The sequence below is a fragment of the Vollenhovia emeryi genome, unplaced genomic scaffold (genome assembly GCF_000949405.1).
Source record: "Vollenhovia emeryi isolate VEMERY1.0 unplaced genomic scaffold, V.emery_V1.0 DF939222.1, whole genome shotgun sequence".
Taxonomy (NCBI): domain Eukaryota; kingdom Metazoa; phylum Arthropoda; class Insecta; order Hymenoptera; family Formicidae; genus Vollenhovia; species Vollenhovia emeryi.
Genome location: NW_011967144.1, coordinates 259151 through 285942, shown reverse-complemented (window position 1 = coordinate 285942; position 26792 = coordinate 259151). Strand labels below are relative to the sequence as shown.

The following is a 26792-nucleotide window of genomic DNA, read 5'->3' as shown; positions in this document are numbered from 1 at the left end:
GGGATGAACATCGCGATTGTTTTAGGCGCGGACGCGCGAGAAGAGTTCTCGAGTCGATCGGGCACGCTTTGCGGCGACTCGAAAGGTGCGTTCCGTTTCACGCATGATGCGCATAATGCATCATTTATCTTTATTTAACATCGAGTAATTAACAAGGATTAACGATGCATTATGTGTGCATCATGCGTGAAACGGAACGCACTCCGAAGTAAACTTTGAAACAACGCGGGATGAAAATCGCGAGTTATTAGGCGCGGAACGCGCGGGAAAACTTGCAAAACGCGGGACAAGGCAACGAATAAAACGTAATCATTCTTTTCTTCCCTTTCGCCACTTGCCTTGAACACTTGATAGTTTGAAGTGAAGATTTGCGATACGCCTCGCGCCTCCGATGTTGTTCCTGGCGAACGCCTGGAACGCGTCGCCGAGAGCAATATTCCCGAGTATATCGATACTCGAAAGCCGACTCTGTGCCCACTGAAGAGTGTTATTATTAGCGAACGACTAACTGGAATTAATTTAGCAACAGTTGCAATTTAGTTTTCGACCAAGTGAAAGACAACGTTTATTTTAGATACGCAGAATATCGAGTCGACGTAAAAACAAGTCGAGTTGGTTTTACATCGTTAATCCACACTGGGTTTCGATTGCAAAACTCGCCGGAGATAAATCTTCTCGGGCCACGGAGCTATTTAGCATATACGCGATTTATGTTATTGACGAAAAACGCCGCTACTTTCGCGCGCATGAGACGCACAATTTCCTGACACACTGCCTACTCGGTTCCTATCATCCCCGATCTGCATATTAATGCAACGATACATCTAATAAGAGATGAAAGTCACACCTAGCTCTTTTACAGATTTTAATGTCAAGATTGTTGAAAGCCTCTCCAGTTGATCGAGTCGATTCTCGCTAAAAAAAACGACTATGGATCGTAAACCGACCGGAAAAAGAGGTCGTCGCCCATGCAATTAGAAAGATATTTAATTTTCGAGTATTCAGTTTGACCACTTTGACAAATACGCGTGGGGCCCGTGGATCTGACACAACGGATCTCGGCCTAACATCGTCGAGCTTTGTTCTCGGTCCCGAAACTCACAACGCATCCAGCGGCTGAGAAAGATTCATCACGCGGGACCATCCACGAAGAGAGATCCGTCCCCGAGGATTTCGGAGTCGGCCCGATCGACCGGCGGCGATCGAGGAGCGGATCGGCGGCGGTGCGGTGCGGCGGCCCGGAGCTCTCGGCTCACCCGTTACTCGTCCAGTGTGCTCTGCGGGAGGGAAAAGGGGAGAAGGGTGAGGGGAGCGGGAGGAGGAGAGAGGGTCGAAGAACAGGAGGGGAAGGAGAGAGAGAGAGAGAGAGAAGCAGAGAGACGCGGTGAGACTGTGCGAGGCACAGCGCACAGGTAAAACAAAAAGTCGGGAAAAAATTGAAAACCAGTCTTATGCAGTCGGTAGTCCGGACTACCCGACCGTCAGCGGACTCATTCTCTCTTTCTCCCTCTTTCTTCCCTCCTTCTTAGCGAGTACCTCTCGTCCTCTCTCTCCCTTCCTCTCTCCCCTCGTCATTCTCGCTCGCGCTCTCCCGTCGCGCGCGCTCGTTCTCGCTCTTCTCTCTTCTCCATCTCCACCGAAGAGATCCGCGACGGCACAACCACCACCACCACCACCACCACCACCGTCGGCAGCGGCGGCGAGCGCTGCCGCCGCCGTCGCCACCACCTCCTTTTCCTCCTCCTCTTCCTCCTCCACCTCCACCACCTCCTCCTCCTCCTCCTTCCGCTTCTCTGCGGTCCTCGCGGTCCACGCTCTTCCTTAATTCAGTCCAATGAGAGCCGCTCTTCGATTCGTCACACCCGCCGACAAATCTCCTTTCATTCTCTGTTTTCCTCTCTCCTTCTCCGTCGCACCTGCCTCGCGGAAGATCGCCGGCAATTTTCGAAAAAGTGACGACGGACGTTCTCCAGCGCGTTCTCCCCCTCCCCTCGACGTCGATCCCCCGCGGCCCGAGCGAGCGATCGCGATCGCGATCGGGGATCGCGATACGCACGACGCAAGTGCGTCGCGATGCGTCGCAACGCGGTAACGTCGTAACCCGCGGCGGGTGCATCCGTACGGAATTCGCGGTGCCATCCTGCGCGCCGGATGGGACACGCCGAGCGCGCCGCCGCCAAGCAGGAAGAGGATCCTCGCGGAAGACGGACGCTGGCCACTTGGCGGGTTTGTTTTGACGACGGTTCACCGTGCGCGCGAGAGGCTGCGTCGCAAACGCGCTCCGATATTAGTGCGCGATTTCCCTGACGACGTCGATCGGCACACGTTGGAGGACGCGCGCGATCGATCGATCGATCGATCGGCGATCCTACCTGTCGGCGAGCCGCGCATTCCCGTCGAGCTCTCAAGGGACCACCACGTCTCGTCCCGTTTTCTGCGCGTCTAGTGCCGGTGCATCTTGTTCTGTGCTCCGACGATCTCTCTCGTCGACGTTCAGCTCGCGCGCAGGAGCGAGAGGCGAGCGGATCCACCGTTCGTCGCGCGCGGTTTGACGACCCGCTGAAACCGCGGAGGCGCGCTCCTCCTAGAGGATGCGAGCAAGGATTTCGCCTCTTGCTGAGGAAACATGTCCCGCGGCGGTCGTCGCAACGCGCGAACCGGTTGCGCGCTCTTAAAATAGTTTCTCACGCGCGTAGGTAACTGGCGCGCACCGCGCCGTCCCGCTGCTGGAACACGACGCCGCCGGAGCAGTGCCAGGTAAATATCGATCGGCTCTATCGCCGTTAGATAGATCCCCCTCCCCCTCGCTCCTCGTCGTCTCCCCCCCCCCCTGCCCCTCCGCCGACGACGAGAGCGCGCGAGAAAGATCCGCCCGGATCCGCCGCGATCGCGATCGCGCCGGATCGCGGCGGCCGGCCGGCCTCCTCTCCCTGTGATCATGGAAAATAAATAGCTCGTCTCCAATTAAAGAAGCATTCGAAATTCGAACGCGATCGAATTCCGATTCCCCCCCCGACGGTGCTATTATCGGCCGAGGAACTGCGGAGAACTCCGTCTCTTCCGAGATCGTCTTCCCTCCTCCACCGCGGTCCCTCAGAAGAATCGTTTCTCCAAGAGTTTGCTTGTTGACGGAACACGAGAAGAAATTCGTTTCGGCGGAACCCGAGGGGAAACCCCCTATCGCCGCCGTCGTAATTTTTCCTCGGCGAGGCTCCTTCCTCCTTTTCCTCCAGTTTCGCCGAAAGTCGATTAAAGAGAAGCGAGCTATTTTTGACGCGGGGGTGTCGGTTCGGGCGCCGCCGAACAAAGCGTTGCGCCGCGTGATCGATCGATCTATTTGCATCCGCGGCATTCGCGGAATCGTCGCGGGATCGCGAGAGGGTTTCGCGATCGTCGGCGCGGGCGCGATTCCGATACGCTTGTGTGCGCGCCTTACCGACTCCCGAGCCGCGATCGCTTATCAATCCGCGTCAATTGAGAGACGCACATCGCGGCCGGGCGCGCTCGGTCATGCTTCTATGAGAACGCGATCGCGTCGGAATTATCCTCAATGATCGATCTATATTCGCGGTGACGGTCAAACGCACACTTTTTCATCCATCCGGTTTCCAGTTCCCGAGAAAGCCGCGCGAGACGCAAATGCAGCCGCGACGCATCGCCGCGCGCTTTAAGGACGTTCATCGGTAAATCGCTCTTCTATGTACTTGCTGCAAATTTGGACCATATGCTGTTAATAGTGTTATCTATATGCCTGCTCAATTTTAAAAACCGTGTCCGTACCGAAGTCGAGATATTCAGCGTCAAAGTCACTCGTATAGTATACGCGAGACGTACGTGTTCTGCAGCGATATTTTAATTTACTGTGATAGAAATGGTTTATATATTTTGCTAAAAAACTAACCTATGATGCACAATAATATTAGAAATGATATATTACCGAGGGGGAAACCGCAGAGGGCATTGTGGCGTACAGATTTGGGGCATTACTAGGCATTTTTTGGGCATTTTTGGGCATTAGTTTGGGCATCAGGCCTTGCTGGGGCATTATAAACATAAAATAAGATAAAACAAGAAAACTAAGATAAAATAAGATAAGATAACGTAATGCCCGCTGGGCATTAATGGGCATTGGTGTACAAGATTTTGGCCAGCGGTTTCTCCCTCGTGTATTACAAGATGGGGATACGTAGCCGTACCGTTTATGCGCGATTCGAAATTCTCCATCTGGCGATATTTCGAAGCGTGTCGGCCAATACATTCACAAAGGCAACATTATTCAGAGTTGCGTTAATTACGTAGCGTGTATAATTTACGCTAAAAGTCGCGAAGTAGGGAGACGGTCGCGCTATACGGAAAGAAAACCGAACGTGGACGAAAACTTTTGGCCGCGATTACAGCCGATGAACGTCCTTAAGTGAATCTTTCCGAGTATCGGCCGCACATCGAACGCTAATTCGATTAGCGCTCGAACGCACTTGCCGAAACTCCGACCCGAGGCTCGCGGCTCTCCTTCGGAGTAGAAAAGTCCACGGACCCGTGACGACGTTTTGGTACACAGAACGTCGTAAATCAGTCATCGCACCTCTGTTTGCGCCCAATTAGCACGCAACGCGACTATTCTGAGTTACGTTCGAATGAATATCGTTGACACAAGAATTGCATTCGCCGCAAGCAAGAAGCGATAAAGCGTTCTAAGTTCGGCATTAGCCCGAGTCGAAATTTTGGTACTATTTTGACACTTTTAAGAATAGTTTTACACCTGCTTAGCTGATCTATACACTTACCTACACCAGCAGTAACCTACTTTGATGACGTATTTTTTTACTCCTCCCTTGTATACTCAATTCTGAAAATTTACTTTAGCTCCTACTTAAAAGGACCCACTTTAATGCTAAATTGGAAAAAGAAAAATTTCCGATACTATCGGTTTTAAAGTAGGAGTAAATTGTGTACTTTGCAGTTCGATCTCTTTTACTGTCTTAGGTCCTACTGTATAATAGAATTAAAGGTTCAACGTAGGAAACATGTGGCGATTCTAACAGGAAGTAATTCGTAAAACAAAATGAACAGATTCCGTCAAATATCGCAGTCAACTTCTTCGGAAGTGCCTTCCGTGTGGTTATCTTCGGGTTTTCCACCGTTTTCTTCAACAGAATCGCGATTCGGCTATCGCGGCAACTGCACTACACGCGAATAACGGCTTCGCTGTTAATCGACATCCTTAATGGCTCATTTAACGTCAAATGTGACCGTCCCGTTCGGACTGCCTCTTGTCTATTATTAAGATGCAATTCGATGTTATCACAGGCTGTGTCGCAGCCGCGTTTTAACGCTCAGCGCGCGTTTTAAGTGCGGGGTCGCTCGATGGCGAGCGAGCCGAGGCTCGGTTTCGCGAGCGTGTCTCTCGTGTGCCCGGTAATTCCTGCAATAACCGAAAATAATAATACGGCGGACGACACCGTAAATGGCAGCGATAGCGCAATAACGGCGCGATGCCAATTGACAGCGATGCCTCGATAACACGGATATTAACGCACGAAGGAGGTCACCAGACCTGCGACCAGGAATGGTGGACGATCGAGTTTCAGCGTCCACACCGGTCGTCCCGCATCGTTGAATCGACGCGGTTTCGCTTTAAGGGGATCCTAAAGCCGCCTGTTTTATCGACATACTTTGTTAGAAGTAATCTTTCAATTGGCTTTATAGAAATGCAAAACTCTTTTACGGAATTTAAGTACGCAGCAAAATCTAGGACTATGCTGGTCGACTTGATATCAAAAACGAGAAAAAATAAAATTTTTTACCAATTTTTGGTACACTTGACGACAACATTCGCTTGATACAAGAATTGTACAAGAAATATATATAAAATGAGACCAGCATACTCTATCTAATATAAGAACAATATTGTGCAATTAGAACTAAGATTAATAGCCTAGAAAAAAAGATTACTTCTAATAAACGCAAGTCCAGAACATCTCTCAGATTGTCAGTAAAGCCATGGCGTTGATGCTAGAATTCGATCCAAAATCTCGGTCTGAGAAATGTGCGGCTAATAAAATTGCTACTTTTTCGTAAAAGTTGCAAATTGATTGGCTATAAATTTCTCAGGTAGACCGAGTAGAACTTGCAATTAAAAATGTTGATAATTGACGTTTTTAATTCCGTCTCCTGTCTTATCCACACTGATCGAGTTCGCCAGCGGCTTTAGGATCCCCTTTCTCTCTAGCGGCTCTAGGATCCCCCGGCTCTCAGGAAAAATGTCATTTGTCCGTTCAGCGCGTGGTCCAAAGATAGGATCTAAAAACTTAGAAGCGACTATTCTTCGTCGTCCAATTAATCGCGGTTGGTTTGATCAAGATATTTAGCAAGCGGTCATATGGCGAGATAAGAAAAATGGTCACAGTATGGTAAAACTTGAATCTGCGAGTTGTTGCGTCACGGCAAACGCGACGTGAAAAAAGGCTGACCTTCTGCGAAATTCGACTCCGATTCCACCGAAGCCGGGAGCAATTTTAACCCTTCCCGATTAAGCGATTTGAGTTGTATACGTGCGCGCCAACTGATTTTTTCATGCGAGCGAAACGCGGACACGCGCTCCCCCTTCTTCGAACGTCGCCGGAACGAAGAGTAAAGATTAACCGTCTAAATACCCTTTGAGTGCTACTCCCGAAAATATATCCCGTGTTTGTTTGAACGTTTCATCTCGCGTCGAATCGCACCATTTTTCTCCGACAGCGGAAAAATTCGTTCACGTTTAAAGGATTACGCGCCTGCACTTGTGGAACGAGGGCGGGCGAGGAGGAAGGAGACGGAGGAGCTTACACTCCAATAGTAACAGAAAATGATTGGAAAGTCTTCCTCCGCCGTGCGAACGCGGTGTACACGAACAGACACGTAGGTAGAGATACCAGGCTTGCCGCCGCCTTCTACGAAGGCGATTGGCGTTTGTTATTGAAGTTATTCCATCGCCTCGGGCCAGAGAACGAGAGGCGAGGCTGCTGATCGTGAGTGCCAGCAGCAGCAGCAGCGGCGGCGGCGGCGGAGGCAGCACGCCTGTCCCTGGATGACAAACATCCAACATTTCGCTCGCGAGATGGAATTTTTATTAAAACCGTCCGATCGCGCCCGTCTCCACGTACGCGGTGTCCCGAGCGTACCACGCGCGCTCATTCATTCCGCTTCGCGCGATCAGCAGCCTCTGGCGAGAACATACGTTAAACAGAAAAGGTACACGGAAAGAACAATGTAGCTGCTGTAGCTAAAACTTAGCAAAATAGGGACAGCTAATATTTTTAGTTGTGATAGCTCAATATTTTGCTACGACAGCAAACCGTTTGCCGTCGCACCTAATACAATAGGCACAGTAGCAAAATATTATGCTATCACAACTAAAATATTAGCTGTCCCTATTTTGCTAAGTTTTAGCTACAGCAGCTACATTGTTTTTTCCGTGTACAGACCGACGAACAAACGGAACGGCAAAATGCAGAAAGGTTTTTCGACGATCAAGTATCGTCATTTCGTTTCAATGGTGACATCGTATTGTCTACAAGACCACGTGACAGTGGCCAAGAGGCCACCCCGTCAGCCATTCACTCAAATCCCTAAGATGATTTGTTGAAAGGGGAGCTAGGTATGGTTTCCGAAAGCCGCCATAATCCACAGTAGCTATCTACATGTGGTGTCCCTTTTCTAGAAATAGAAAAGCTTCTTTCATCAGACTCGGGTCCGAGTCAATACGTTATAATATAGAATAGAATGTAAGAGCAAATTTCACAAAGAACATCATTTGAATTCACACGGTGAAAGCGGAAGCCTCCGTTATTTTTGCCGCTTACCGTATGGTGAGCGTAATAGGATTGACGAGTAGCCTCTCGTGCGGGAGTTAAGAGTCGTTAAAAAACTCTCAATTCCGCAGACAACCATAAAAATATTCCCAAACTCTCGGATTCTTCAATTTAACACGCAGATACGCTACGTCAGATAATAATTTGGAAATAATAATTTCATTGTTATTTCCACCTGGACCGACGAGCTACGACGAAGGTATTTAAACAATTTAGATCGCCGAAGTGTGACTACTTTTGCCGGCGCACAAAAGAGCGGGGCAGATAATTACCTGGAAGCCATCGTAAACTTCGCTCCCCAGTGGTCGGTGTGCCTTTCGTTTAAGAATGACACAGGACCATTTCGAAATTAGAGAGTGGGGGGGTCCCTTCCCTTAAAGACTACAGTCGTCCCTGCCCTCAAAATTTCTGTCATTAGTCTACCATAAGAATCTGCCGTGGTGGGTTCTGTCGGTAGTGTTCGGCGAAACGTGGACGGTAACAGATTGGAAAGTGATCCGAAATATACGAGTATAAAGTATACGGCAAAGAAGCGCGTAAAATTTGAAAAATTGAAATAAAATAGAAATCACAATTTCTTAAAAAAAAAAGATTTGGCTAGAAATGAGAAACTGAAAACAGGTATTTTTAACGCGCGGGAGGTGAAACATGCGAAATGTAAGTGTGAAAACATTTAACGTAAAATACACGTATAAAAGTGTGAACGGTAGCTTCGTGTCTTCAAATACATATGTACATAAAGAGAGACAACCAAGTTATACGCGGATACAATTGTTTAAAGAGTGTGTACGTGTGCGTGATCCAGAATCAAACTTCGCTAGAGACAAACTCTGCTTGCGCCTAAAAAAAAAAACAATGAGACTGAGTACCTTGGGAATATCGAGATTATTTAGGTTGTCATGATTTTTAATAAATTTTTCGTTTAACGAACGGCGCGTACGCAACTATATATTCCGATGCTGCCTTTTCTCCTCTTAATCCTGGAATTAATTCTCAGTGACGTTTAATAGCGTATTAATAAACAGGAGATGTGGAAACGTGTGGAAAGCGAGCGTGAAAGTCGCTGCCAGCAGCGACACGCACGGGATCGAGTCGCGCCTTTTCAATCGCCGCGTGTAACAGGTCGTTGTAGTGGAACTCTTTTCCAATAATAATTCACCCGAGATATCGTAGGACGCAATTATGCGTGATATAAATAGATTCTTAATGGGCGTGCGTTCGAAAGGTGCAATTATTGCACGAACGATCGTTTTGCATTCGATTAATGTCGTCTCCTTCGCCTGCCCGTTATCTGGCCAAGTATTGCTCCGGGGAATAACTTGTAAAGAGACATAACAAGTTTGAAAATGAAGAGTGCGATCGCCACGTTCGCTCGGCGATCATAAGCATTTTGAAAAATTACTTTCTAACTTGTAGCAAATTTCTGCGTTTTGATGCTTCGCTATCGTACTTTTTCTTTTTACGAAAAACCAAGGGGTAGACCGCTGAGGGCATTGTGATGTACAGATTTGCGGCATTACTAGACATTTTTTGGGCATTAGGCCTTGCTGAAGTATTATAAAATAAGATAAAATAAAATAAAATAATAAGATAAAGTAATGCGCGCTAGGTCGCATCAGTAGGCATTGTTGTACATGATTTTGGTCAGCGGTTTTACCCTTTGAGAAAAACTTCACCAATGAAGGTCTCAATCATTGGCGCAGTAAAAATCAATCGCATTCTGTATATATGAAATAGACTCATGTCTTCAGGCAATAGAAGATAATTTCTACGCAGAACGTATTCTAATTCTCTCAAGAATGTGACTTTCTCCGTCTGTATTTGCGTTTATAACTTTAAAGAAAATCCTCTTTTATCCGCCTTACCGCAACAAATGAGCTCCGGGATTTCCGCGACGGTTCCTTCGCGCAGGAAGCGAAATCACTTCCACATCCATTAGCAAAGAGACCCCGAATTTGCGAAGGCTTAAACGAGTTTAAACGGTGACCTCGGCGTTATCCCGGGAACGGAGAGGCGCAACATTACGCTGATTGCTCGGGTTAGCACGTTATAGCAGCGCTCGCGCAGGAGAGGAGACTGAAATTTCATTCTTTTTAGCACGCGTTCCCGCTTAATGACACCCTGACTCACGTTCGTGAATATTCTTAATAATCTTAATCGAGCCTCGTCGGCATAATCGTTCCACTCGTCTCTGTAACGCCACTCCGGGAGCGGCGCGAGCAGGGAAACGTTATAATCCGTATACCGTCTGGCATCTACGGGTAGGATAAACAATAATCCACGTACGCGTGGGGGAACAGTGCATATAAAAATCACGTGGACTGCGGTTGAACGCGGCCGTATAATTTTCAGCGGTAATACGATCAAGTAGGTCTGTGGTTTGGCTTTTAGTACCGTCAGACTATCCGCAATTTCTACTCTAAAGTTTTAGTGGAAAATCTTCCCACGTAAAGAAAATTATATTCCGTACATTCTACAACGATCAGCGCACTCGAAAATATTGCAGTATCGTTAGAAAGTTGAGCTGCTTCATTTCAGAAAGTTTATATGCTTATTGATTACCCCTACAAGATGATTTTGTTGCTTCAAAGATTCAAACAAACGGAACGGCGCGTACACTTTTGATAAGAATATCGCGAATACCGCTGAAACAGTGAAGTCTATGAAAATAAATGAAACAACATTCTCTTACAACTTGGGATTCCGAATTCCAAACTGTTCTTGAAATTGCTCTATTTCTTTTCAGTTATTTTAGAAGAAATATCGTTGAGTTAAGAATTTTTTCCAAATTCTTTTAGTTACGTAGAAAATATCGTATATGACTTTTATTTTATTTGCATCGAACGTTTTTGTCTTCCATTTAATTGCAGAATTTCTATATTTCTTTATTTAAAAATTTACAATGTACAAAACTACTCAAGTCATTAATGACTCATTCAATGCAAAGTTTTCAACTAGTAATAGTCATATAGTAAACTGCCAGTTTCTATAACATATAATTTAAATACCTTATCATTTATATTACACAGTAATTTCAAGAAATTACTTGAAACCGAGAGATCTCATAGTCTTATCGTTTGTCTATATTTATTTATTATATATATCTAGGACTTTTCTTGCCTTTATTTCGCTTCCAAGTCTCCTTGCTTCTATTTATTTTTCTTCGGTGTACGTGGACATGAAATGATATCCACGAAGTGAGGTGTTTTGTGCAGCCAGTACAAGTTAAACGGAAGTAAACTAAGCATCGAATCTATCCCGAACAGGATGACGAGTTGGAGCGCATTGTTCATCGCGGCCGCCGTCGGGATTCTGTTGCTGATGACCACGACCGAGCGCTCGGAAGCGTGCAACGAGGCGATTTGCGCCAGCGTCGTGAGCAAGTGCATGCTCACGCAGAGCTGCAAGTGCGACCTGGTCACCTGCACCTGTTGCAAGGACTGCTTCTCGTGTCTGAGCTACCTGTACGATGAGTGCTGCTCGTGCGTAGGTAAGACGCCAATCGTCGAGGACAATCGAATCCCGTTTGATATCTCAATTCACCAGACGTACCGGTATATCGTATCGTTATTGGGAAACAATCGCTCCTAATAAAACAGTGTTCTATTAAAAGCTGTTAAAACTAACAATTATAGGATGTGTACGATATTGAGCGTTCAGTTGCCGAAATGGATACACTTTGAGAAAGTTGGATAAAATCAAGATTGAAATTGTAGCTACATCGATTTTTTAACAACAATTTTCTTGTGTATCTTCCAAACAAATGAATTTAATTAATTTTGCTATTAATTGTTTTAGTACACAAAAATTTTCAAACTAGGCTCGAAATATTTTATAGATTTATAAAGAGAATTCGGACAATCATTCTGCGACGTTGAATGATCGGAAGAAGATTTAATTTACGTTAAAAAGTTTCCAAATCGTGAAATAAAATGCAGTCCAAACTATAGACAAATAAAAGTACATAAAACTGAGAATATTAAATATGTCTCGTTAGATAACCAGCCAGAATCGACATTTCATAAATGTAGGAAAATAGGCATTGCATTGCTCGCCACTGTAATGTGCTATGTAATCGAAAATCGTCATATTTGAACAGCCGTTATAAATTTCTGGGCTAGAATAAACAATTTAAAAGATAGAACCTTCGGTCGCTGTTTCAAGAATATTCTCTGTGACTAAAACACCTCGGTATCACTGCTCAAATAAGATGTATAATAATTATAAATTGTTAAACGTTACTAGCGATTTTCAATATTCATCGGAATATTCGTGAGAGGAAACGAGCAGATACCTAAAACCTTCAAACCACTTATCCGGTCTTATCCTACTTTTCTCTGGGGTAAAAAAAAAGCGGAGATAATTTCCGAACGTCCTACATAAGTGACGTAACACCTTTCCGTGGGTGCGCAGATCTATGCCCGAAGCCGAATACCACCGACAACCCGTTGAGCAAGAAATCTCACGTGGAGGAGTTCAGCGAGCCGGTACCGGCGCTCTTCCAGGCACTCACGGCCGAGGCGGACCCACACGAGAGATGGCTCACCTTCACGTATCCGGTAGACTTTGACTTGACGACGTTCGCGCCGAAACATGGCAACGAAATGAAATATCGTCTGCGTGAGTATCGAAATTGCGTCAATAAATTTACTAACCAAATAAGCCTCGACAGGCTGATCCGTTAAAGGTTCCATTAAAGATAGTTAAGCTCATAGAGACGCGAGTGACGTCGATTAATTCGCGCGATGTTGATTAATCGCGAGTTAACGACACGTTTCGGTTGGCAGAATCCGCGAACGAGGAGCTGCATCCGCTAAAGCCGAACGTGATGACGTTGAACTGCACGGTCGCGTTCATGGCGCAGTGCAACTCCTGGAACAAATGTCGTGCGTCCTGCCAGAGCATGGGCGCCTCGAGCTATAGGTGGTTCCACGACGGTTGCTGCGAGTGCATAGGCGATACGTGCCTCAATTACGGAATCAACGAATCGAGATGCACGCTGTGCTCGGAGGGAAACAAGGAGGACGACCTGAAGGACCCGCAGTACGACGATTACGGTCAGGACGAGGACGAGCTGGGCGAAGACGCAATGGATTAGCCGTCGCGTCCGTCGCTTCTTCTATTCCAAATATAATGCAACGGGGGGGGGGGGGGGAGAGATGTTTGCGTGAAAGACATTCCGACAGTAACGATCGCGACAATAAAGAATTCGTCATTTTATCATCGCGTAAAAGTGAGAATTCTAATCTTGATTGACACACTTAGAGTTTAATCCTTCGGAAAACCGTCCAGCGTTTGACTTCATGATGATAAATCAGTGAATCTGCGTTTTGGAATTACTCCGAGATGTCTGCCTCATAATTCGATTCTTTGCGAATTCGTTTGAAGGCGACTTTGAGTAGTCTCGAACACCGATCGCGATTGTGAAAAAGCAAGTGTTAACCTAATTTCAGTGTCTAGTTAATGAACTTAATAATTTAAGACGTCGACTACCGACAATACTGAAATATAATTACGTTTTGTCGAGCGCGACCAGGCACGACCTTGTTGGTAAGACCTGACTTTTGTATATGACTGTAACGACATAATATTGTAAATGTAGCCTCTTGTTTCTTTCTTCTTTTTTTTTACTAAGAATACACTCGGGCAACGCTAGGTTATTCGTACAACATCGAAAATCTTTATTATCGCATCCGTGCCATAAGTAAAATTGTACATACAACGAGTCTCTCTCGATCAGAATATCGAGATTGCTTTACACATGTGAGTTTTCTCTCGAAATTTTCCTGGGAGAGAATATTGTAGATTACAGTACCGCTGATAAATTTCCGGACATTCTGTATGATGATACTTGCAGGAACGGTTTTTAAGTATCCACTTACCGTTTGACGGAGTGTAATCTCATATCATACAAATATTTTATATAAAGACTCTAGTATTTATAAAAGAGGCACATAAAGGAATGACAAGTTAATGTTCAAAAAAATGTTAAAAACATTTAAAGTATAAACCGTAGAGGTAGGTTAACGATTATTTTATTTGATTTGATTTCTTTTTATGTAACACGCAGATATATTGCACGTTTATGTAATATAGGACACGTGTGAAGTGTTCGAAAATTTACGAGCGGTAGCATTGCGTATCTCTAGGGCAGTCGACGTGCACGCAGCGATTAGGGTAAGACGCGCCCGTTTCTTCGAGTGGAATGTGATATGCTTCGGAATCGATCGGGTGATATTTAACGAGATGCGTGCGAAGACACTCTCGAAGCTTGCGTTGTCCGGCGCGACAGAACGCGGATTAACAATCGCACGCGCGTGCACTTTGGTATCGAGAGAACAAAGAGTAATTTCCGCGAATGAGCGAAACGTTACTCCACAATTGGATCATTGCGTACATTTTTGTATATACGAGTTTTAACAACATACAGAACGTCCATTTCTTTTAACGCAGACGGAGCTACACTTCGTAACACTCATTGGACTAATAAAAACATTTTTGAATATGCTTTTTTAATATTAAAACTATCAAAGCAGACGAAATGACTGGTAATTTTTTTCACTCAAATTTGTGGTGAGTCTTCTAACATTTCCCCTGGCTTTTGTTTCAATATGTAAATAATTCGAATGACCAATCTTCCATAAATGACCATACTTTCTTCCTTCGTTCCTCTTTTCCAAAATTATATGTATAATATATGCTTAAATAGTAGAAATTAATCATCGATAGTGGCGCTTTTCTGCGAACTCCATCGCGCGTGATTTACCACGTTAAACATTACGAAGTGGACAGCCTGTATAACGTTCTTTATATATTTTTCTATCGTTAGTTGCACACTCAATATGCACGTACTAACTCGCGCCATCACAAATATCAAACATGTATACACCACAAATAAAATTGATCGCACCTGTAAGTGAATTCACGGGTCAACAAGCCTTACCGTGGCGACGATTTATTTTTATATCACCGGGCCACGTGAATCATGAAATACAGAAAATCTCTTCCAAGTGTGGTACAACTAGAAAGAAGATTTTCTCAAGTTAAAAAATAAAATATGAAGTAAAATCACCCTTGTGCAAGGCTGTGTTTGTCAAAAATGATTTCGGGAGAGAGTCTCCCGAGTTCATTTTATCTTTTCAAAGTGCAGAGCACTTCTTCGTTCACGATTCGGTGATCCAAAGATTGAGATTTTTCCGGATACATTTTGGATACAAAGCAAAAGTGTCAGATGTTTAAGTGGGTGGATGTTCATCTTGTACCTCGTTGCTCTCCGGCAACTTGATGAAGGACAGATCGCCGCCGCTCCACATCGAGTACAATTGCGACCTCGTGCACTCCTAGAATCAGCGACGTTTATGCTGCATGAGAGAGGAGAGCGAGAGACTAGCTTCTAACAACACCGAAGCGTCGTGTAACATAACGAAAGAGTGTAAATAGAAGAGTGCAACCGCAGCGAGTAAAAGTTATTCGTACGCCATCATTCTTTCTTTTCAACCGCGTACATCCTATGTGCGTATCATCTTGTAGCGTTGCATTTTAGCCATTTTATTTAATTTTCCTTTACACCTCTTGTATATATACGTAGAACTTATCTGTTACTCTGGACCGCGAAGTCCGAAGTTCGCGATGCGAAAGTGTCGGTGTACGAACACCTTTTTTTTCTATTCACTGGATGTCGGGTGCCTTGGAAGGCGCCAATTCAATAAACTTAGATTTACTAACATTGCACTCTCTTTTTCTTTCTCAACCTGCCCCTCTCTCTCACTCACTCGCTCTCACTCTCTTTCTCTCAAACAGTGAGAAAATAACTGATCTCGTTTATTTACCCCGCCACCCGCGCTTTCCGAACCCGATCGGCTGTGCGCCGAGACGCAGGAGTCGGTCGACGAGCTGCTCTTGCGAGACGGCAGTGTGTCCGCTGTACCTTCAAAGAAACGTTCGAGCTGAGATCATCGCGGTCGAGTTTCGGTCAAGCCTCAACTCGACGTTTTCGAAGCGCGAAACGAAACTTGAGCGGTAATAAAAGGAAAAGTAAGACGACCACGATATTTTTGGCGCACTCACCGGTCTCGGTTTCTCTATGATCGCAATGGGAGTGAATGCTGTCCTTGCTATCGCCGTGACTGCCGCTGGCGCCGCTCTGTTCTGTAGCAATATTACGACAGTATCAATCCCTTCGCGATCCCGTATCGGTTTAACAACTTTATCATCGTGACAAACGACCACGAGGAAACCTTACCCGAGTCCCTGTGCTCGCTGTGAACACTGTGATCGCTATCGCGATGCCCGGATTGATCGGAATGATCGCTGGAGTCCTGAGGCCAGCACCTAGGTGAACCTATCCTACGCGACCCCGACCAAATAGCGGAGTCGTAATTCGAGTCGAAATTGCAGGTCGTCAAAGTGACGCCCGGGATATGCTGACTAGTGTAAGCCGAGAGTTGATTGGACGGCCGAACTCCTGCACAACGTACAACCTTCGAATCGTAAGATTCGAGAACGCAACAAACGGGGCAGCTAATCTATTTTTTTTTATTCAGCCCGTCAAATACGCCGGTGCGATATTACGGGGAAAAGGAAAGTCGTTCTGCAAAAGGATCGAGTACTTGGAATCGATTATTTCAAATCTTAAATTTCGAAGAGATTAGAATTTGGTCGCGCGAGTCACGCACTTTCGATCCCGCGATCTCGTGGAGAACAATTTCCTTTTGCGTAAAAATCGCACGCGTTGTCATCGCAAATCGTAGTCGCGAGGGACTGAGGCTTTGCTACCTGGCTTGCAAGACAACAGCTGAATGGCTTCCTGGAGACCGTCCTGACTAGCCATCGACGTTTTCCACACCGAGTCAGGCGTGGTCGATCTACTGCGATCCTGCTGGGGCACCCTTAATCGCGACCTCGCGTCCTGGCGCGGCCACTCTATAACGTGCTTGCAGTCCCAGGGCATCGACCAACGTCTCATCGTGCTCTCGGCGGACTCGCCCGACATTTCCGCCGCCGCCGTTTCCGACCATCTCCTCTGAACCTTGGTACACGAAGCCGAGCGTGACGCGCTTATTGTGACGAAGAAGGGTCGCGTGACGAGTTTGCAAAACGAAAAAAAATGTCAATTACCTGCAGAGGGAACAACGAATACGGCAAGGGGGACCTCCGACAATTCTGCGCGGACTGTTGGATGGACGAGGAGGAGATTGGCGGTACCGGCGAGCTGTAAAGACGCTCGAAACATTGCTGAAGCGCGGCGATGTCGCAATCGCCGCTGCCGCTCTGGGAACACGAGCATTCCGCCATGCCACCTGAATAGTCGGAGTCAGCGATTGGAAACAGAACCATTCCCGCCAAAACCGAGACACAATCGTCAACCATCGAAATTTCCTACTTTAATTCCAATTTCTAAAATGCTAGCTCCGAGGGGGAAACCGCTGAGGGCATTGTGGTGTACAGATTTGCGGCATTACTGGGCATTGCTAGGCATTTTTCGGGCATTGGGTCTTGCTGGAGCATTATAAAGATAAAATAAGATAATTGCCCCCCAGTGGGCATTGGTGTACAAGATTTTGGTCAGCGGTTTCCCCCTCGGCTAGCTTTAACGCTAGGTCACCCGTTTTAACCTTTGTCTAAAACAATCTTTAACTCGATTCACGTCTCGACAACTCTATATGACTCGTTTAGAGTCACACGACTTTAATAATGCATGCTTACCCAAGCACTCGCAACAAGCAATGCAGAATTGATATTGCAAGTTTATGAACGTCAAGAGATTTTCCCTGAGAATATCCTGAAAGAACGGAAATACTCTATCAGTTTACGCCGGCAACTTTTAACGACGAAGAGGAGAGTCCGACTGAATGTGAATTACTAACATGCTTGTCCCCGTCATTGTCACGAGACTCATGATCTCTCAGGGCGGTAATCACATGATTCTTAACGGTACTGCTGGCTATGTGCGTAGCCCTCGCCAATTCTTCCCACCCAGCCAGACATTGGCCTGTCAGACGGCACTGCGCCACTGTGTCGTGCGCGGAGAGAAGCGCTTGCAGGGACTGGGCCAGTTTAGTACCAGCTGTACATAGGCCATTAAGTGTCTGTACGAGAGACAATTTTATTGTACACGTGGCAGCACGACGGAAGTACTACCGTAGGCATACGAACCTGTAAGTACGTCAACCAGTTACCGAGGCATTCGTTTATCTCTAACTGACCCCTCGAGATCTGACCGTCGATAGACTTTGGCTCCGTTCCACCTTCAGCCATAGCTGAATTCTTTTAGACCAACTGCCCGGTAGACCTCATCGCTGTCTCGCGCGCAAACACTTGGGGCACGTAAAACGGAGGCACGATAGACAGGTAGGGTTCATCGTGCTCAATATTTTGCAAGCAACGATCTCATGGTAAGCTGAGAATTGATGCACTGACGCGGCGCGGAGCCTTCCTGGAAGGGAACAAAAAAGTAGGCCAGTACGAGGGACGCTCAATTGAAGCCAACGAACCGTCCTTAATTGACAGCAAACTCGGTACTCACATCTTCCTAATCGAATTAACGAACCAAGGATTGGGCTATCGATTGCCTCGCAGGAGAGTCATGATTCTCCGCGTTGGCACCGGCGTCGTCCCTTCGGGTATCCGCCATATGAGGCATCGGAGCACTCGCCTGTGCCTTTACCCCGCTTGTCATCGCTTCGTTGCCCCAACGGAATAGTACTACGAGACCCTGTCAGATGACGCCATTTGATACTTGCAGCTTGGACGACCATTCGGCACGTGGGATTTAAACGACCGAGCTCCGTCAAATGCCAACCATACGCGCTCAACAAACGGAACAAATTAAGCGGAACCGATTTTAATTTATATTTTTTATTCGTTGCTCGTTTGTTGCTAAAAAGATCCGCGTGCGTTTTTAGTGCGGCACGAGCTGTGTCTGCCTTGCCTTTTGCAAGTTTTCATTTTCTTCTGGATATATAAAATTATATAATCACAATTTGTTCCACGGAGGCAATTAAAAGTGAGAACTCGATCAAAGTATTTATGAAAATAATGAGAGAGATGAAACATAAATAAATGATGAGATATAAAAATTATATAATAATTGTTGACTTCTCTAATTGAGTAGTGTTTTACGGAATAAATTGCTGACAATTTTACATAATTTACGCGTGTCACATTATGTCAATACGAATATCCTACACAACACTTTCACGACTTTGTAGCAGCAAAGAGACACAAGATATAATTATTATATAATTATGAGCGCGGATATACAATTGTAATTACTTGTAGCAACCTAAAGATTTTACGGAAGGAAAGCAGACGCGACTTTTCCGACTCGTTAGTCCGTTTCGTGTCTTCAACAACTTGTCTGTAATTACCGCTTTAAAAAAAAGAAAAGTTTCCGTTGAAAGGGGAAAGTTCGCGCGTTTTCTTTATGTTCGTGACGTTAACTCGTCAGAATTTTGTTAAAGCCACGTTTCCATTGTTTAAATATAAATTCTTATCACACTTATTTCAAGTACATGTTAAAATTTAAAAAAAAACAAAAAGACGCCAAAATGAAAATTCTGAGGAAAAAAATTAATTTTTAAGAAAGAAATGAGGCATAAATTAGGACAATTAGAGCACGAAATTTAGGACATTCTGTATGTTTTATTATACGAGCAAGTTGTTGAATTTGCGAAAATCAGCTTTCTGGAATCCTATCGATTAACAACCGCTATCTCAGGACATTTTCATGTTTTTTTAACTACGTCAATTTCGTATTCTAGAGGTGCGACACATCGAGGAGTATCAGCGTGTGCGTGCGTGTCTGTATGCCTCCGTTTCTCGAGTGTCTACGGGGAAGAGGTAAGCCTCGCTGGAGGTGAAAGGGGCCCAAGCTGACGTCGGTAGATGATTAAAAAAGACGGCGAACGAGCGAGGACGGGAGCGGGAGACACCGGAGTGGAAACGCGATCGCGCGGAATATCACGATGGATTTACAAGGGGTCGGAGGAGAGGGCCCGTGAAGTGGCCGGGGGCCGAAGGCCCAAAGAGGGGACTCTTAACGGTAAAGCCGCGGTAACCTTACTGGCGACTTCGCGTCACTGACCACGACCGACGGTGTTTTTTCCCCGGAGTCGATCTCCGCGAAGCCAGCACCCCATTCTTCGAATTTCGCGGAACGTAATTAATAGATTTAGCCACAAAGTTCTAAAGTTTCTGACACGTTCGCACGAAAAGTTGGCAAATACAGAATGCCGACTTTACGTTTTCGTTACACAAGAACTGACAGCTTCATTTAGGACAATAGATTTTAATATCCGTCATAATATTTGTCAGCGATATTCTTGAGGCGCAGTCCAGAAATTCTCTGGTAGAACATTGAATTTTCGAAATATATTGATCTGCAGGAGTTTGGAAAAATGTCCATCCGAGAATTTAAAAATCGCTAAAATTGTTGAGATTATTTTAATAATTTATTTTGCTTGTCTAGCAAAATTTCACTTGGTTCACAATTGTAAGTGAATCTAAATCACAATTGTAAGTGAATCTAAATCAACTTTTTTTTGAAAATTATAATATGTATGTGTCTAAATACGTTTAATCCTTTGCTTAAAAAATAAAAATTTGATTACTGATCACCGGGAATATTCTGTGTTTCCTTAGTCGCGCAATTGTCGATCAATGACTGCAATCGCAATTATACCGGATCGCAATTAAAAAGTGGCCCACCCTCACGACATCATTTACGTTGAAACCGGTCCCTTTGAATGTAACTTCAAAAGGGGGTCGATCGGTCAGAGACGGCGATTTTTCAGTCTAATCCGGTTTTGATCTTATAACTTTGTCGAGTCTCGTGTTTCTAAGCTGTCGAAGGATAATTAGAGCATGGACAGGATTTAGCATCGATTCGCAATGGGGAATTTAAGAAATTTGGGAAACTCTACCGGTTGGCTCGGCGATTTCACGTAAGCCGAAACGATACTCCGTAATTCTCATAACAGAGAAAGCATTTCTTACGAAAACTTTCGAATTTTGCAACGAATTTCAGAAATACCTTTTTTATAAAATCAAAGTTGTTTCGCCGAAATTTTAAAATGAGACACATATTTGTTTAATTTTTTAGATTAATGTGAAAGTTAATTGTTGTGTACGCAAAACAATATTAACGGTAGTATTTTGCATCTGTATGCATTAATTTAGGAAACGGCGGAGAATCAGTAATAATCCGTCAAACATAATATTCGCAATATCGAAACTTTACTGTTCAATTATTCTATAGAATAATGCTTGCATATTTTATAGAATAATTAATTTAATACGAATAATCTATAGGATATGCAAGTCAATCTTTCAAGCTATCCTATTTTTTGTGAATCATCTTTAAAGATTCTATCCTTCCTCTCTTGATAATATTAATTTATCAAAATGACCAAAGTTAATTATTTGCGAACCATGTATGTAGTTGTTGCAAGATAACATTATTATTTCAGTCTTCCCTTGATATAAAGATTAACTCGTGCTTTTTCTTAGGGAAATCCAACTAAAAATGGAAAATTAATCTCTCCTTGTCAAAAAATATTCAGTACTCTTCTCATGACATTTAACGAGAAACGTAACCAAGACGGCTAAAGATATACACGAACATAAAGGCCTAATGAACTAGCTAACGCTGATGTTACGCTACATGAAAACGTAGCAGCAGAACGTAGTTAAACGTAGCTGCTGCTTCGACTCGGCTGGTCGGCTCCGCTCGGCGCGAGACTTTCATCGCCGTGTTCGAGAGAGCAAAGGGGGCCTGAGGCCCGGGGCACTCGACGGTCGACCGGTGAAGGGAACGGATCGTCGTCGGTTGGATCCCGACTCGTTGTACGGCGAGCTAAATCGCGGGTAAAATGTTGTCAAGTTAGTTCCGTCGCAATCGCGGATGTTTCGTTCGATTCACGGAGGTTCGCGCTAATCGAGTGTCATCAAATCCGAGGATATAATCTTGCGGGTCGACAAAGACGGGCAAGGGACCGGGACGCATCATGGAGAACCCCGAAGAAACAGCGATCGCTCGGCAATGCCGCGGTTAGCCGGTCGGTCTAACCACCCGAATGATCCCGGATTGAGTCGTATTCGATTGTGAACAGGGACTGGCCGTCGGTGACGTCAATCGTCAAGGAGGTGTCAAAGAACTAAGCGGGACCGTTCACTGCGAATGCCAATGGTGCGAAACAATTGATCGTAGAATCGTCCAAGCACCTTGAAAGATCAGCGTTGAAGGTACGAAAGGATCAGCTGGAACGAAGAGGCGATTCGAGGAGCGGTCACGCTTTGGTCGAACACGGCGATCTCGTCGAGTTGTCCCACCCGGTGTCTTGACATTGGTTTCATCGAAATACACCTCTCGTGAAAGTTCGCGAGTGCGCAAGTGTTTTCTAGAGGTTCCCCTGTTAGCGGGCGTCCCCCCGCGGATGTTCGCGTGCCGAGGTGGTCCCTGGTTCGCTGGATCGTCGATGTGATCGTCCCGCCGACTCGTGGAGAATGATCTTGGTGTACGGGATCATCCTACCCCTCGTGGGAAGTCTCGCGTACGCACAAGGCACGTATGTCACGATACACGTAGGCTCGCCGATTTGGAAAGTGACTCGGAGTAGAGGCAAGGGTCGGGCTTAAGGGCGTTGATTAAAGAATTGGAGGTCGGAGCCACGCGGCTAAATTGCATTGCAGTCGATATCGCAACGTATATTTTTGTCCAAGGGATTTAATGGAATCGCGTGGACTTGCGTAACGATAAATATAGACTACTATCGACTCGTTTCTCACTTGGAAGTCATACGCGACATTTGAGAGTGAAGAAATCTACCTCGACGATGAAAACGTGTTGCAAGGTTACTATCCTCTGCAATTTATCAACTTGGAACGTGAGAGATCTTGTTAATTAGGCTTCAATTTAGATTCCCAAATTTCGATATCGAGAAAAATAACAATCCGAATTTGTTAGCTTCAAGTACGCTAAGAGCGTGGATAAAGGATTCCTCAATCTTTTTATCTTTGCCCAATCACTTGAGACTTTATTGCTGCATTACGCCACTTTCGACTTATATTTTCCATCGTTCTCTCTCTCCTTTCCGCGAACAAGTTAAAAAGGCGGTTGCACAATTCAGATATATATCGGGGTGCTTCAAGCGAGGCAAATCCTTTCGCGTTCCCGCGAGACAAAAAAAAAGGATACGCGTCTTACAAAGAGGATCTTTCCTGGCTGAGAGCCTTCTATCGCTCGCGATCGATCTCTCGCGAAATGCAAAACAGACGTAAGTACGCGTGCATCCTCCCTGCGTCTCTCCGAGTGGCGTCCTACTCGAGAGAGTGCATTCCCCGAGTGCAGCACTCCCAATGGCAAGACTCTTCTACAGATACGTCGGAATGAATCTCTCTCTAAACATTTACTTAGCTACTTTATCTGCGAGTCGTCTATCTAGAAAAAAAAGTCCCGGGCGAATGTGCGTACGGAATTAAGAATAGCTGTAAACGGACGATCCGCGTTGTCCTCCGCGAGTGACCAGCATAACAAAAATTCTTTAACGGGCGCAAGATTGAGAGTGACTGCTAGCCAGAGAATATCCGCTTGTTTTTCTCGCCTCGTGACAACGACCCTCCGTCGAAACTGCCGAGCGCAGCCATGGAAATTCGCTTATGGAATCCTAGAAGAAGGAAGGTAAAGGATTCCTTCCTTCGACGGGCTCGCGTTTTATCCGCCTTGTCCCTGGCGAGCATGGAAAGGAGAGTAAGCGAGCAAGAACAGGTACCGCCCACTCTCGGTTCCCGTCCTCGCCGTGTGGTTTTCTGGTGTCTCCCCCGAGGTCACCCGGTATATCCGTAGATAAAGTCCTGCCATTGGCTCGTATCGCGTCTCGCATTCTCCCGGTTCGCGAAATGGCTAATGTCGAAAATGCCTCCTGTCACCTTTTTTTTCCTTCCTTTCTGCCATCGCGGGATATCATAGATGCTGTCTCGGGACCGCGAATACCTCGTCTCTAAATGCCAACGGGTAAAAGTCCCGGGATACGCTTATCCCGTTCCACTTCACGACGTGCGTTTCGTTGCGTTAATTCGTGCGATACATTATTTCTTTTTGTCGCGGCCACAAATGCCACGAATTAAAAGTGTTCTGCGCCGCGCATTCTTTCCGCTTAATATAATTATACATTTCGCTATGACGCAAACGGGTACCGCCCGCCAGTAATTCTCGCATGTGAGAATGTGGGTAACACGTGCGATGATAAATGAGTTCACGCAATCTCGTAGACCTTGATTACGCGATTAGAAAAAAAAACATTGACAAGAAATGTATAGCAAGTACGAGAAGCGAAGCGAAGAGGTTCCGAATAAAAATTCGCCGTGTCAAAATTCAGAGCTGTGTGCCTTCTCGGTCATTTCAATGCGAAACACGCGTCAAACGATTAGACTAATCTCTACGAAACGGTGTTTAGTCGCGACTGTGTTAAAGCAACGTCAATGAAGTCGAAATTAAATGAGATACGTGGCGGCAGTGCACTTCGGGAGTGAGTCAGAGGGCTAAAATTTCACATTGTACGCGGCAGGGCGCACCGGAAGTAGGGGAGACGCACCTGTCTCGGCCGAAACACGATCTGCCGGCGACGTCCGACCTACTTTGCACTTCGAAAACCTTTTATTTTCCCCGTAGGAAATAAACGGGATCAAAACTAGACCGGCGGCGCGAGAAACGGGATATGTAGATGATACGTTTTATGCGAGCCGCTTTTACATATTTCCACGAACCGTTATCCTTGAAACGTCGAGTTATCTAACGACGTCTGGGGAACTAGGTAGATCGTGTACCCGATCGCCCGCTGCGATCTGCTACTGTCACCAGATTGATTTCGTCCTTCACGAGCCCGTTGCCGCATATTTCTTCCACGATGCATACGTAACATCGATAATTCCATTGGGAAAATGCAATCTCCTTGCATGAACGATTAATCGCTTCTAAGGAATGTTCCAAAGTATTCGAAAGTAAATACCGACTGCTTCTTTTGTAACGAGCGGGATATTCTCTGTCGAGAAGTAAAATGTTCCCCCTTCGGCAACGAATCTGCCTAATAAATTCCCAACAAAACGTGAGACGTAAACAGTATTGAAATTGTGATAAACTAAGCGATTTGGACGCGGCAAAATTCTCAAGTACAGTAAATGCACGAAGAGATTAATCTCAAATGAGAGATCGGCTAATTAAAAGAGATATTCCGACAAGTATTCAGGTTATTGAGAGATCCACTAGATCCACTTGAGAGCTCGATGGTTGCCTGAACTTTCCGTTATATCGAGCAGAATCGAAGCGTGGGAGGAGATTGGCGCTGACCGAACAGATTCCTGGATCGGCAACACTCCTGCGCCCCAGAAGTAATCGACCGGTAACGATCGGCGGCAGGCGTGAATTCCTAGGCGAGTTACCTGCTCAGCTGAGCCTTCAAAATTGCGGAATGGAAGTCGGCACGTACGATAAAAACGCAATTATAAAAGTAAAAGTCCCATTTGCGACAACTAATAGCGCGGCAAATTGTAAGGGAATAAACCAACAATAGGACCGTACGACTAGAATCGTATTAAAAAGTTGCATTCGCCACGCACTTTTAAACTCTCACGATATCTCGCTAGAAAGGAGTCTCGACGGGCATGAAATCGCTTGTTTAGCAACAATATGCTTGATATAAGGTTCGCAGAGAAAACTGGTCCTCGCGCCGACGAGCGTAATATGCGTATGCACGCGCACGCGCACGAAACGCGGCCGAGAAAAGCGCTACTTCGTGAAAGTGCTCCGCGCTATTTCAAAATTCCGACGGCGATTCTTCTCTCCGCGGTTTTCTCCTAACCGTTGCGAGAAAACCGGCCGTAATTCGTAACGACGGAATTAGTTTGTTCGCCGATTGTCCCTAAATCTTTACGATCGTCCGCAGAACGAAACTATATCCGCGGTTAGACTCTCTATTTTAAGGTAACGGTGACTGTCATTGAGTGCAAGTCGCCGGAGGCTGCATTATGAATCTCAATTAAGAAAAGATGCACCTCTCGAATTGACGGAGAGGCAGAACGAGCGAATACTCGGGAGACCGGATGATTCACTGCACATTGCAAATATTAATGTCACACCTAAGGCAATCCATAATTTCTATGACGACCAGTAACATATCACAATACTTTTTCGCGTTGTTCTCAGTGGGGGGGGGGGTAGTATCTGCCTGTCTGCGAAGACTAAGCGAGGGATAAGTCCGCGTTTACGATTCAGATAAGTATAACTTACAACGCCAACTTCGCTTCCACCTTCGACTCGCACCAGCCCTGCCGGCTGGATTTTGTAATCCGCGAGCCTCCTCTCACATCTCTTTCTCATTTTTCACCTTTACATCGAGTGGTGCTTGTTCGCGCCAAGTGTCGGGACGAGATAGCCGAGTTCGCACGCTGCCGATCGCCGCCGATCCGATCGGCTCGCGGGTGGCAGGTCAGTGCGATTGCCCTACATAACGTTCACGCTCGCGACGGTAAGTAAAAACGTCGTCCTCGGCGGAGAAGGGAGAGAAACCCTTTTCCCTCTCCGTTCCGGGAAAGAGGAAGCGGACAGACGAGATACGCTGGGACGATTGTAACATTTAGCCATTAGAGCTGCGCCGAACCCGCGCGAGGGAATGCGAAGCGTGCAATGAACATAATCGAACTTACCGCTTGGGTGGGGTCCTTGAGATGCGGTGCTGATGCAGACGCCGTGACGGGATGCAAATAGCCGGCATTTCTGCTCGATTCGTTTCCGTCTTTCAAGGAGAAAAAAAGGATGCAACTAGAACATGTCATATATGAATTGATTCATTAGCTAAAGTTGTAACCCGAATCGGCGCGCAGTTTAAAGCCGGAAAACAGACGCGAGGATGTCATCTGTGTACCGTTATTGCGACACGGAAAAAAATA

At 45.8% G+C, this 26792-nt stretch overlaps 3 protein-coding genes across 5 annotated transcripts in view; 2 read left to right on the top strand and 1 right to left on the bottom strand.

Annotated features, from left to right (window-relative positions):
- Positions 1-1810: 1810 nt before the first annotated feature.
- LOC105560763 (twisted gastrulation protein homolog 1-A) lies at positions 1811-14771 on the top strand. 2 transcript variants are annotated; one of them, XM_012010147.1, is made up of 4 exons: positions 1811-2226; positions 11117-11340; positions 12264-12470; positions 12638-14771. In XM_012010147.1, exons 2-4 carry the CDS (start codon positions 11118-11120, stop codon positions 12946-12948), a joined length of 741 nt encoding a protein of 246 aa, XP_011865537.1. In that variant the 5' UTR covers positions 1811-2226; position 11117; the 3' UTR covers positions 12949-14771. The 2 variants fall into 2 exon arrangements, with proteins under 2 accessions (XP_011865537.1, XP_011865536.1); XM_012010146.1 differs by having other exon boundaries at positions 1811-2757.
- On the bottom strand, positions 13871-18547 carry LOC105560764. Of its 2 annotated transcripts, none has more exons than XM_012010149.1 (10): positions 18376-18547; positions 18006-18285; positions 17717-17938; positions 17556-17631; positions 16968-17149; positions 16626-16878; positions 16093-16314; positions 15918-15998; positions 15680-15777; positions 13871-15190 (listed from the first exon to the last, which is right to left on the bottom strand). In XM_012010149.1, exons 2-10 carry the CDS (start codon positions 18105-18107, stop codon positions 15086-15088), a joined length of 1341 nt encoding a protein of 446 aa, XP_011865539.1. In that variant the 5' UTR covers positions 18108-18285; positions 18376-18547; the 3' UTR covers positions 13871-15085. The 2 variants fall into 2 exon arrangements, with proteins under 2 accessions (XP_011865539.1, XP_011865540.1); XM_012010150.1 differs by having other exon boundaries at positions 15680-15771.
- A 3093-nt stretch (positions 18548-21640) lies between these two features.
- LOC105560761 (sushi, von Willebrand factor type A, EGF and pentraxin domain-containing protein 1) overlaps positions 21641-26792 on the top strand; it is a 34229-nt gene continuing 29077 nt past the window's right edge. Inside the window, exon 1 of the mRNA XM_012010144.1 lies at positions 21641-22413. Coding sequence (XP_011865534.1) covers positions 22356-22413 — 58 coding nt within the window. The 5' untranslated portion in view covers positions 21641-22355. The remainder of the gene's footprint in view (positions 22414-26792) is intronic.

Coding starts and splice junctions, on each gene's coding strand:
- LOC105560764 (XM_012010149.1), bottom strand. CDS start 18,107: ATGGCTGAAGGTGGAACGGAGCCAAAGTCTATCGACGGTCAGATCTCG. Junction 17,939..18,005: donor ACTGGTTGACGTACTTACAG/GTTCGTATGCCT, acceptor TCTCTCGTACAG/ACACTTAATGGCCTATGTAC. Junction 15,191..15,679: donor CGGAAAGCGCGGGTGGCGGG/GTAAATAAACGA, acceptor CGCTGATTCTAG/GAGTGCACGAGGTCGCAATT.
- LOC105560763 (XM_012010147.1), top strand. CDS start 11,118: ATGACGAGTTGGAGCGCATTGTTCATCGCGGCCGCCGTCGGGATTCTG. Junction 11,341..12,263: donor TGAGTGCTGCTCGTGCGTAG/GTAAGACGCCAA, acceptor GTGGGTGCGCAG/ATCTATGCCCGAAGCCGAAT. Junction 12,471..12,637: donor CGAAATGAAATATCGTCTGC/GTGAGTATCGAA, acceptor TTCGGTTGGCAG/AATCCGCGAACGAGGAGCTG.